General features: G+C 44.5%; 1 protein-coding gene across 1 annotated transcript in view; it reads right to left on the bottom strand.

The window, feature by feature from the left end:
* The window catches only part of LOC144506066 (solute carrier family 22 member 15-like), a 73640-nt gene that overhangs the window by 23715 nt on the left and 36442 nt on the right, over positions 1-13483 (bottom strand). The window contains exons 9-10 of the mRNA XM_078231883.1: positions 2555-2675; positions 1381-1453 (exon numbers count right to left, since the gene is read on the bottom strand). Coding sequence (XP_078088009.1) covers positions 1381-1453; positions 2555-2675 — 194 coding nt within the window. The remainder of the gene's footprint in view (positions 1-1380; positions 1454-2554; positions 2676-13483) is intronic.

Below are 13483 nucleotides of genomic sequence, written 5' to 3'. Positions count from 1 at the left end.
AGATGCCACGGTACATACATCTTGCAACACTTCGAGATGTCAAGGCTGTTCATGAATCCAGTTTAGCTCTATGGTTGGCTGCTGGGTGACAAAGGACATCCCCAGAAAAGGTGACTCATGATGGCACTCCACAAGGACACAGAAAGAGGAGAGATACAACAGGAGTCGTGCCTCCACAAGGGTGGTGGTTGAGAGGACCATTGTGCTACTAAAGATGGGGTTCCGCTGCCTGGACAGATCAGTGGGTGTGCACTGCTTCATCCTCCAGAGCAATATAGTTGGTGTATGCTGCTTCGCTATTCTCATCCTCCATTGGGTCCCCACAATCTGGCTCTGGTAAGGTGTGGTTAAGAGTTACAAAAGCTACCAGCTTCAAATGTGTGGTGCCCAGGACCTGGATACGATGTTGGCAAAAGAGTAATAAACTTGTTGGGCCAGGAGAAAGATGAATGTCATACTATTTTCAGGTGACATCCATCACTCTCTGATTTTCACAGAATTCTATTGACACACCTTGCAGTTCTGCAGATGCTCTCTCTCCCAGTACCTCCACTTGGGAGGAAGAAATGGGCCTTCGCAGGAAAGGACTCTTTTCAAGATGCTCCCACTTTTCATTCCTTGCACACATCAGACGGAGCTGCTACCTGCTACTTCATGACGTGGTTCAAACGTCGAGCTTAAAAGGAGGCTCTAGATTTATTCATGCCTAGAAAATTTTTTTTTTAAGACTGCATAGAATAATAGTAACTAGAAAATATTTCGCCATAGAAATACGTCCCTGTTTTAATTTAACATTTTAGTGGAACCAAAATGATTTTCAGCACAAAGGCTGTGGGTTGTGTTTTTGTAAAACAACAACTTTATGGTCCTAATTTTTAAAAAGCTTTAAAAAGGAAACTGCAGGCTCCAATTGCATTTATTTTTATTACAAAGGATTCTGTTCAAGTTTCTAGTGGTAACTCAGTTTAGACAGAAAATCAAGTTTGGAAAGCAATGGTTCTCGCTGTTGAAAGTGATCACTTGGGCTAGTGGGTTAGTCCGTCACCAATGAATATCACCCTACTCACTACTGTGCTGTCCAAAATGAATTTCAAAACTATAAATACAAACACAGGAGAATGCTGTCACTTAAGAGATTCAACAACAATGTGTGCTTCTACATTTAATGTGAACAAATATTTTAGCACACATCACATTTTGTTAATATATCTTCATGAAATGATTTTACTGTAAAGCAAAGAGATGAAGGCATATACCATACTCAGATAAAGTGCAAACAAATTAAGGTATCAGATATCTGTACCCTTCAAGAATGGAGGGAAAAAAAATTTGGAGGAGGTTGTTAAAAGTTAATGAGAGATGAGAAGACTGTACACAAACCAGTGATGGAAGAAAGGGTGCAAGGATTCCTCCCAATCTGGAAGACATGGAACAAATGCCCAATCCAACGTTCCTGTAGAAAAACAAGGAAGAACAAATTATTCAAAATTCTGAAATCTAAAATCTCAAATGAAGATGCAGAATGGCTCAGCATCAGCTCTTTATTCCTGAGAAAACCTCAAAAGAGACTAGCACATCATTAGTAACAAATACCTCAATTTCTGACAACTTAAAATGTTTGGACAGGGTGGAGTTCTGCTTTCATGTTTTGAATCCTTGGAAAATTGCTGAAAATGAATGTAAACCTAGACTTTTCTCCTAAGAAACTGCAGATGTTAAGCTCAAATGTAACAGCATTGATGCAAAAGCTCAAAGCAATTCTCTCCAGTTTGTTACCATTTTTAAAAATAGTCAAATATATAACAAGATTTATATTAGGATATGTAATAGGTTGATTTTTGAAATGATTCTTAACTGAAAAACTCAAGAAAAAAAATGGACCTATCCAAAACTGTGTACAAGTGGAATTATCAAAAAAACATGATGCATGGGAGGCAATAGCAAGCACCTTTTAGAACATAAGACATAGGAGCAGAATTAGACCACTCGGCCCATCAAGTCTGCTCCACCATTCAAATATGGCTGATATTTTTCTCATCCCCATTCTCCTACCTTTTCCCCATAACCCCTGATCCTCTTATTAATCAAGAACCATTATTTTAATTACCTTTTATTTTAATTATTTCACCAAGTTGGTATGGCAATATCATCAACATACATTCATATTTAACATAGTCAATGCTCCAAAATGTCTCACTATAAAAATGAATTTGACAAATCTAGTAATTTGTGGGCTAGCACCAGAAGATGACCTTGAGATCTACCAGCACATTGTAAAAGCTAATGGTTCACCAATTTTCTTCAAGGAAGGGAATTAGCCGCTCTTACCTAGACTAGCCTACATATTACGCCAATCTCGCATTACACGATTGATTCTTAATACTTTCGGAAATAAATTGAGGGTTGCTGGTGTCATGCCCATCACAAGAACACATTCAAAAACACTGGAAAAAGCACAACTGAGAAAATGAGGATACAACTGGGATTCCAAAGGTCATATCAGAAGCACATACCTACAGTCATTCTTAATGTTTCACACATATCTCAGACTTACCTGACACAGGTGGGATAGAGCTCAGAGGTGTAGACATAGACTACGTTAAATGCAGCACTTATTGATAGTTTACCCAAAATTGAAAAATACTGGCTGTTGACAACAGCATATATTCCAATGCCTGTAAAAGAGAAGCATATCCAGTGTGAACTGAGAGAAAATGTTTGGTATAAAATTCTCTCAAAAATCCAACCAATCATAGAATCCCTACAGTACAGAAGGAGGCCATTCAGCCCATCACGTCTGCACCAACAATCCCACCTAGGCTCCATCCCTGTAACCCCACATATTTACCCGCTAATCCCCTAATTTACACATCCCGAGACACTAAGGGGCAACTTAGTATGACCAATGCACCTAACCTGCACATGTTTGGACTGTGGGAGGAAACCGGAGCACCCAGAGGAAACCCATGCAGACACAGGGAGAACCTGAAAACTCCACACAGACAGTGACCCAAGCCCGGAATCAAACCCAGATCCCTGGGGCAGCAGTGCTGACCGCTGTGCAACCGTGCCGCCCAATATAGTGACATATAATTTAAGAGAATGCGTTAACAACTTAGGCACAGGAGATTGGATTTAGAAAAGGAAAGGGAGAGGCTCCAAAAAGAAACCTCCAAGGATATTTAATGAGTTGTGCTGAAAGGTGTTAGTATGTGCATGTGAAAAGGATCAGGCTGTGATACTCTCCAAAGAGTACGTCGTGGCATCATTGTCTGGATTCAAACAAGACAATGGGTAGAGGCACTCCTGAAACTAGAAATTTCAAGAGAAGGAAGAAAAAATAGAACATAGTGAAAAACCAAAAAGTTAAACAGCACAAGGGTAAAACCCCCTCTTGCAAAGGGTGGTGAATTTCTGGAATTCTTTGCCCCAAATGGTTGTGGAGGCTGGATCATTAGGAGTATTTAAAGTGGAAGTGGATAGATCGAGGAATAGAGGGTTATGGGGAAATAGCACAGAAAAAAAGTTGAGGCTTGGATGAGCCATGATCATATTGAATGGCGAGGCAGGTTTGAAGGGCCTGGTTTAGTTTAGTTTGTTTATTATTGTCACAAGTAGGCTTACATTAATACTGCAATGAAGTTGGCCTACTCCTGCTTCTATTTTGTGCATTCACTGAAAACACAAAATGGGGGAAAACAGCAAAATGATCCCAGAATGAAATAAATACCAGGCCATAATTTCTGAGCTCCCCAGCGTCAAACTTTTGGTGGGGGAGGGGGACCCCAAAGATGGATTGTGCTGGGCAATCCAGCTTGGACATTTCCAGGTAAGGGCTTGCACAACAGTTGCCGACAGAGCAAACTTCCTCTGGACAATTGTCCTGCACTGGGAACAATCCAAAAATGTGATTTAAATCACAAACTTTGGCTGGTTCCGCCATGATTGCATCAATAGTTGCCCAGAAAAGGTTGGAAGAATTAAAACCTGTTCTAACTTTAGTAACTATTGTAAATACCCAGACCAACCCCCACGGATTCCCCTGACACCCCCAAACACCCCAAGAGACTTTCCCTCACACTCTCCCACCACAGTATGCCCCAAAACCCAGACCACCCCCCCCCCCCGCCCAATGATTACCCCTGTCCCTGAACTCTGATTGACCCTGATACACCCTCCAACCCATTAACCAGACCTCTCCCGACCTCTGACCCTCCCCACACCCCGAGCCCAGATTGCATACTTCCCTAACCATCAATCCCCCCATTCCCACCTCAAGACCTGACCATCTCATCCCTGCCACACAAACCTGCCCCCCCCCCCCCCACTCACCCGACTTCCCACCCTCCAACCACCGTGCTCCAGAACCCCAATCCCCATTTCCGACCTCAGACCCTCAACCTCTGAAGCCCCCACTCCCGACCTCACCATTTCTATACCCTCATCCACCAACCTGGACTCCAAAACACTAACATGGTTGACTCTTAACTGCCCTCTGAAATGGCCTCGCAAGCCACTCAGTTGTAACAATCGCTACAAAGTCAACAAAGAAATGAAACTGGACGGACCACCTGGCATCGACCTAGGCACCGGAAAAGACAACAGCAAAACAAGTAGCCCCGTCAACCCTGCAAAGTCCTCCTTACTAACATCTGGGGGCTAGTGCCAAAATTGGGAGAGCTATCTCACAGACTAGTCAAGCAACAGCCTGACATAGTCATTCTCACAGAATCATATCTTACAGATAACCAGACACCACCATTATCATCCCTGATATGTCCTGTCCCAGCAGCAGGACAGACCCAGCACAGGTGGTGGCACAATGGTATACAGACGGGAGGGAGTCACCCTGGGAGTCCTTAACATTGACTCCGGATCCCATGAAGTTTCATGGCTTCAGGTTAAACATGGGCAAGGAAACCTCTTATTGGTTACCATGTACCGTCCTCCTTCGGCTGATGAATCAGTATTCCTCCATGTTGAGCAACACTTGGAGGAAGCACTGAGGTGGCAAGGGTGCAAAATGTACTCTGGATTTGGGATTTCAATATCCACTACCAAGAATGGCTCGGCAGCAGCACTACTGATCGAGCTGGTCGGGTCCTAAAGGATATAACTGCTAGAATGGGTCTGCAGCAGGTGGTGAAGCAACCAACAAGAGGGAATAACATACTTGACCTCATCCTTACCAATCTGCTGTCCATGATTGTATCGGTAAGAGTGACCACCGCACAGTCCTTGCGGAATTACATTGCGAATAACCTCCATCGTGTTGTGTGGCACTATCACCGTGCTAAATGGGACAGACTTCGAACCGATCTAGCAACTCAAGACTGGGCATCCATGAGCCTCGGGACATCCTTTCTTGCAGCGTATCAGGTAGACAACGTTGGCCGAGTTGCAAGAGTAGGTACCGTGTACCTGGTAGATGGTGTTCTCACGTGAGATGATGGCATCCGATGATGTCCCGAGGCATAGTACTTTGGGGAAACCATGCAGACGCTACGACAACGGATGAATGAACACCGCTCGACAATCACCAGGCAAGACTGTTCTCTTCCTGTGGGGGAGCACTTCAGCAGTCACGGGCATTCAGCCTTGGATCTTCAGGTAAGCATTCTCCAAGGCGGCCTTCACGACACACGACAGCGCAGAGTCGCTGAGCAGAAACTGATAGCCAAGTTCCGCACACGAGGACGGCCTAAACCGGGATGTTGGATTTATGTCACACTATCAGTAACCCCCACAGCTTGCCTCCTGGACTTGCAGAATTTCACTAGCTGTTCTGTCTGGAGACAATACACACCTCTTTAACCTGTGTTGAATGCTCCCTCCACCCACATTGTCTGTACATTTAAGACCTGGCTGGCTGTAGAGATTTGCATTCTAATCAGTATTCTGTAATTTGATTTCTGTGTCTGTTTGCACTGTTTGAGAACAGATATCCACTCCATCTGACGAAGGACATAAGAACATAAGAAATAGGAGCAGGAGTAGGCCATCTAGCCCCTCGAGCCTGCCCCGCCATTCAATAAGATCATGGCTGATCTGACGTGGATCAGTACCACTTACCCGCCTGATTCCCATAACCCTTAATTCCCTTACCGATCAGGAATCCATCCATCCGCGCTTTAAACATATTCAGCGAGGTAGCCTCCACCACCTCAGTGGGCAGAGAATTCCAGAGATTCACCACCCTCTGGGAGAAGAAGTTCCTCCTCAACTCTGTCTTAAACCGACCCCCCTTTATTTTGAGGCTGTGTCCTCTAGTTTTAACTTCCTTACTAAGTGGAAAGAATCTCTCCGCCTCCACCCTATCCAGCCCCCGCATTATCTTATAAGTCTCCATAAGATCCCCCCTCATCCTTCTAAACTCCAATGAGTACAAACCCAATCTCCTCAGCCTCTCCTCATAATCCAAACCCCTCATCTCCGGTATCAACCTGGTGAACCTTCTCTGCACTCCCTCCAATGCCAATATATCCTTCCTCATATAAGGGGACCAATACTGCACACAGTATTCCAGCTGCGGCCTCACCAATGCCCTGTACAGGTGCATCAAGACATCCCTGCTTTTATATTCTATCCCCCTCGCAATATAGGCCAACATCCCATTTGCCTTCTTGATCACCTGTTGTACCTGCAGACTGGGCTTTTGCGTCTCATGCACAAGGACCCCCAGGTCCCTTTGCACGGTAGCATGTTTTAATTTGTTTCCATTGAGATAGTAATCCCATTTGTTATTATTTCCTCCAAAGTGTATAACCTCGCATTTATCAACGTTATACTCCATTTGCCATATCCTCGCTCACTCACTCAGCCTGTCCAAATCTCTCTGCAGATCTTCTCCGTCCTCCACACGATTCACTTTTCCACTTATCTTTGTGTCGTCTGCAAACTTCGTTACCCTATACTCCGTCCCCTCCTCCAGATCATCTATATAAATGGTAAATAGTTGCGGCCCGAGTACCGATCCCTGCGGCACGCCACTAGTTACCTTCCTCCAACCGGAAAAACACCCATTTATTCCGACTCTTTGCTTCCTGTTGGATAGCCAGTCCCCAATCCACTTTAACACACTACCCCCAACTCCGTGTGCCCTAATCTTCTTCAGCAGCCTTTTATGGGGCACCTTATCAAACGCGCCTTTTATGGGGCACCTTATCAAACGCTGTGGAAGGAGCTGTGCTCCGAAAGCTTATGGTATTTGCTACCAAATAAACCTGTTGGACTTTAACCTGGTGTTGTGAGACTTCTTACTGTGCTTACCCCAGTCCAACGCCGGCATCTCCACATCTGTACACAAAAAGCAGGACAAATCCAACCCAGCCAATTATCGCCCAGTCTACTCTCGATCATCAGTAAAGTGATGGAAGGGGCTATTAAACATCACCTGCTCAGCAATAACCTGCTCAGTCATGCCCAGTTTGGGTTTTGCCAGGGTCACTCAGCTCCTGACCTCATTACAGCCTTGGTTCAAACATGGACAAAAGAGCTGAATTCGAAGGGTGAGGTGAGAGTGACAGTCCTTGAAATCAAGGCCACATTTGACCAAGTGTGGCATCAAGGAGCCCTAGCGAAACTGGAATCAATGGGTATCAGGGGGGCAAACTCTCCATTGGTTGAAGTCATACCTAGTACATAGAAAGATGGTACTGGTTGTGGAGGGTCAGTCATCTCAGCTCCATGACATCTCTGCCGGAGTCCCTCAGGGGAGTGTCTTATGTCCAACAATCTTCAGCTGCTTCATCAATGACCTTCCCTCCATCATAAGGCCAGAAGTGGGGATATTCGCCGAGGATATCACAATGTTCAGCACGATCCGCGATTCCTCAGATACAGTCCATGTTCAAATGCAACAAGATCTGGACAATATCTAGACTTGGGTTGACAAGTGGCAAATGATATTCGGACCACACAAATGCCAGGCAATGATCATCACCAATAAGAGACACTCTAATCACCACCCCTTAATATTCAATGGTGTTACCATCACTGAATCCCCCACGGTCAACATCCTTGGGGTTACCATTGACCAGAAACTCAACTGGACTCACCACGTAAACACAGTGGCTACAAGAGCATGTCAAAAGCTAGGAATACTGTAGCACGTAACTCATATCCTGACTCCCCAGAGGCTATCCACCATCTACAAGGCACAAATCAGGAGTGTGATGGAATGCTCCCCACTTGCCTGAATGGCTGCAGCTCCAACATTCAAGAAGCTTGACACCATCCAGGACAAAGCAGCCCGCTTGATTGGCACCACATCTACTAACATTCAATCCCTCCACTACCGACACTCAGTAGCAGCAGTGTGTACCAGCTACAAGATGCACTGCAGCAGTTCACCAACGATCCTTAGACAGCACCTTCCAAACCCACAACCACTTCCATCTAGAAGGACAAGGGCAGCAGATAAATGGGAACATCACCACCTGCAAATTCCCCTCCAAGCCACTCACCATCCTGACTTGGAAATATATCGCCGTTCCTTCGCAGTCACTGGGTCAAAATCCTGGAATTCCCTCCCTAACGGCATTGTGGGTCAACCCACAGAACATGGATTGCAGCGATTAAAGAAGGCAGCTTACCACCACCTTCTCAAGGGCAACTAGGGATGGGCAATAAATGCTGGCCAGCCAGCGACGTCCATGTCCCACGAATGAATAAAAAAGAATTGTTCATCAAAATTGCAGTACCTGCAACTTGAGTAACTCGTCCTTTAAATAAAACTAGTGTTAAATAAAACTAGGGGCAACACGGTAGCAAAGTGGTTAGCACTGCTGCTTCACAGCTCCAGGGACCTGGGTTCGATTCCCGGCTTGGGTCACTATGTGTGTGGAGTTTGCACATTCTCCTCGTGTTTGCGTAGGTTTCCTCCGGGTGCTCCGGTTTCCTCCCACAGTGCAAAAGTGTGCGGGTTAGGTTGATTGGCCATGCTAAAAATTGCCCTTAGTGTCCTGAAATGCGTAGGTTAGAGGGATATGGGGGTAGGGCCTGGGTGGGATTGTGGTCGGTGCAGACTCGATGGGCCAAATGGCCTCTTTCTGTACTGTAGGGTTTCTATGTTTATGTTGGGCCCTCTTACAACTGAATGTTTTGATGAGCGATTTGCATATTTGTTGAATGGATCCGTGTGGTCCAAATTTAGAAAATGGATGTCAAATCAGCAGTATTGGCCAGGTGATGTCAGAATGGCACTCGTTCTGGTGCTTCCAGCATCCACAGTGGATGCCTGCCCGAATTCCATTCTCAAGATACTGCAGGTTGGGTGAGCAGCAGCTGTCGACAAAGCACTTTCTTCCAGGAGGGTGAATGATTTGCTACAGATCCAAACTGATATATTTTTAATACTTTATGGGCATGCAAAATCATAAAGGATTATAACACCAGGTAGCTCTCATGATACATAGGAGACTGTGGTTCAGTGATGATGTCACTGGTAGTCCAGAGGCCTACATTAATGCTCGGGGTGGAGGGGTCGGTGCCCTCTGAAATGGTGTGGCAAGCCACGCAGTCCAAGAGCAATTAGGGATGAGAAATAAATGCTGGCCTTGAAATTCCCGTTCACAATTAAGGCCCAAAATCGAATAACATTCAAATTGAATGCCAATCGAATTATTATTTTTCCCTGAATAAGCGGCTTGATGGTACACTCAGTTTTAGGCAGAGAAACCTGGAGTACCTAATCACAGAATACAAATGCGACTCATGTTGATCTTTCACAAGGAAGCAGAACCTCAACTCTGAAGGAATACTAGCAAAACAATTATCGTGAAACAGCATAATTTCCTCCAAAAACAGGCAAGGGAAAAAAAGCAAATGTTGAGTTCACAGTAGTTACAACATCAAAGGAGTAATACTGTATGATTCAAATACAATGGCTAATTTATCCATTCGTTGTAGCCCAGCACCACTGCTGCCAGAGCAGATTTGTATCAGATTTTTGACAGGTTCGATTCTGAGGCATAGCTGCCAGTGGAATTCATCCATCATAGTGTGACGTGAGTCTCCAGAGTTCTTGGATATATAACTAGATTGAACCAACTCACTACAGTGGGTGGTTTATTGTTCAGTGGAGGGTAGCCAGGAACAGGTACAATTGGCTTGTCCCAATACAAGCATACCTCCCATCTGCTGATCAGAGTGGCTTTGATGGTGGTTGTAGAGTAGTCTGCATCCAAGACCATCCTGCCCTCTTGCCTAAATGGAGGATGTATGGTAGCAAGCGACTCCTGTGGGAGATAATAGGGATAAAATGGGGTTTACAAAAAAAAACCTCCCAAGAGTTGCAATGCAATACCTACAGTGTCAAACAATCCAAAACAGGTTTCTGTCTTCTGAAATGTAAGCACCGTAAATTATAATTCAAACCAACAGCGTTTGAATTTTATTGGCATCAGTTTTGCAAATGAGTTCAAAACCAGCAATACAAGTAATTCAGACAGGTCTGTGAAGTAAAGGGTAATGGCACATATTACTCAATTTAAACCTTTATTGCTTGGTTTTGCATCGAATGATGAGAAGAACAGTTACTTGGATCCATCTAAATGATACACTGCCAGTAAAGTCACAATTATGATGCCAGGATCATAAGCTACATAAATATCTCATTCAACTAGATGTACCAACAACAGGCAACAAACATTGTTCTTTCGGAGGCTTAGATTTAAATCTAATCCAGAACAATATATTTTCATCATACTTTTTACACACGGGGAGAATAGCTCAACGAAGCACAAAGGAGCAGGACAGGAAAGTGAAAAAAAGAGGGGAAAATAAGAGTCAGAGTGGTCAGGTGCTGAGGGTGTTGTGGAAAGAACCAAAGCCATGGTCAGTAACAATGGCTTTAAACTTGTGATTATGGCAAGAGGAGTTGGATATCACAGGAACTTGAGCAGGGTATCAGGAAGTTACAAAAGGGAAAGGCAAGTGTATTACTTTCCCCCTTTTTCCTACCCAAGAGGCTGTAACTGAAACTGGGTGCCAAAAGTACAAGTATTCCAAATCACCTCATTTGGAGTTTCATATAATTCAAATAAAATGATTAAAAATTGTAAGTACAAATCTTGGCTTGTTTTCCGCTTTACAGGTGTGTGGGACATAAGTCAGTCACCATGGAGACACAGAGCACAAAGTTATAAGGAGTGAACTAGTCAATTCAAAAACAGAGACATGATGATTCATGTTTCCAACATTAGTGACAAAAATAATGTGGAACCATATTATTTTACTTAATCCATGTGAGTAGGGCAAGAGACACAGGCTTAAAATAAAATGTCCAGATGCAAAAAATGCCTTTTTGCACCCTGTTCGGACACATAATGTCTAAAGTGTTGTGGAAAAATCCACTAGTAGTCAGACTTCGAGATTCAGAAAATACGATTTATTTAACGGAGCTCCGTGGAGACAAGGCACATGTCTGTAGCAAACCTTCTCTCGGTAAAATGTCGGGAGCGGTCCATCTTTATACGCTTTACACAATGGATGGACCGGTGATTCGAACATTATCACATCGTTTAGGCAGGTACAAACAGATATAGACATTTAACATAATATTGTTCTTATGAATGGGTACATTTCCTTATGTCTGTATCTATCAATAGAACATAGAACAGTACAGCACAGAACAGGCCCTTCGGCCCACGATGTTGTGCCGAGCTTTATCTGAAACCAAGATCAAGCTATCCCACTCCCTATCATCCTGGTGTGCTCCATGTGCCTATCCAATAACCGCTTAAATGTTCCTAAAGTGTCTGACTCCACTATCACTGCAGGCAGTCCATTCCACACCCCAACCACTCTCTGCGTAAAGAACCTACATCTGATATCCTTCCTGTATCTCCCACCACAAACCCTATAGTTATGCCCCCTTGTAATAGCTCCATCCACCCGAGGAAATAGTCTTTGAACGTTCACTCTATCTATCCCCTTCATCATTTTATAAACCTCTATTAAGTCTCCCCTCAGCCTCCTCCGCTCCAGAGAGAACAGCCCTAGCTCCCTCAACCTTTCCTCACAAGACCTACCCTCCAAACCAGGCAGCATCCTGGTAAATCTCCTCTGCACTCTTTCCAGCGCTTCCACATCCTTCTTATAGTGAGGTGACCAGAACTGCACACAATATTCCAAATGTGGTCTCACCAAGGTCCTGTACAGTTGCAGCATAACCCCACGGCTCTTAAACTCCAACCCCCTGTTAATAAAAGCTAACACACTATAGGCCTTCTTCACAGCTCTATCCACTTGAGTGGCAACCTTTAGAGATCTGTGGATATGAACCCCAAGATCTCTCTGTTCCTCCACAGTCTTCAGAACCCTACCTTTGACCCTGTAATCCACATTTAAATTAGTCCTACCAAAATGAATCACCTCACATTTATCAGGGTTAAACTCCATTTGCCATTTTTCAGCCCAGCTTTGCATCCTATCTATGTCTCTTTGCAGCCTATAACAGCCCTCCACCTCATCCACTACTCCACCAATCTTGGTGTCATCAGCAAATTTACTGATCCACCCTTCAGCCCCCTCCTCTAAGTCATTAATAAAAATCACAAAGAGCAGAGGACCAAGCACTGATCCCTGCGGCACTCCGCTAGCAACCTGCCTCCAATCCGAAAATTTTCCATCGACCACCACCCTCTGTCTTCGATCAGACAGCCAGTTACCTATCCAATCGGCCAACTTTCCCTCTATCCCACACCTCCTCACTTTCATCATAAGCCGACCATGGGGGACCTTATCAAACGCCTTACTATAATCCATGTATATGACATCAACTGCCCTATCTTCATCAACACACTTAGTTACCTCCTCAAAAAATTCTATCAAATTTGTGAGGCACGACTTGCCCTTCACGAATCCATGCTGACCATCCCGGATTAATCCACATCTTTCTAAATGGTCGTAAATCCCATCTCCAAGGACCTTTTCCATCAATTTACCAACCACCGAAGTAAGGCTAACCGGTCTATAATTACCAGGGTCATTTCTATTCCCTTTCTTAAACAGAGGAACAACATTCGCCATTCTCCAGTCTTCCTGCACCATCCCCGTGGACAGCGAGGACCCAAAGATCAAAGCCAAAGGCTCTACAATCTCATCCCTTGCCTCCCAAAGAATCCTAGGATACATTTCATCAGGCCCAGGGGACTTATCGACCTTCAGTTTATTCAAAACTGCCAGGACATCCTCCCTCTGAACATCTATTTCCTCCAGCCTATTAGCCTGTAACACCTTCTCTTCCTCAAAAACATGGCCCCTCTCCTTGGTGAACACTGAAGAAAAGTATTCATTCATCACCTCGCCTATCTCTACTGACTCCATACACAAGTTCCCACTACTGTCCTTGACCAGCCCTAACCTCACCCTGGTCATTCTTTTATTCCTCACATAAGAGTAAAAAGCCTTGGGGTTTTCCTTGATCTGACCCGCCAAGGACTTCTCGTGTCCCCTCCTAGCTCTCCTAAGCCCCTTTTTC

Source organism: Mustelus asterias, chromosome 17, assembly GCF_964213995.1.
Source record: "Mustelus asterias chromosome 17, sMusAst1.hap1.1, whole genome shotgun sequence".
NCBI classification, from domain to species: domain Eukaryota; kingdom Metazoa; phylum Chordata; class Chondrichthyes; order Carcharhiniformes; family Triakidae; genus Mustelus; species Mustelus asterias.
Note: the sequence above shows the minus strand (reverse complement) of the source record. Positions and strands in the feature narration are given on the sequence as shown.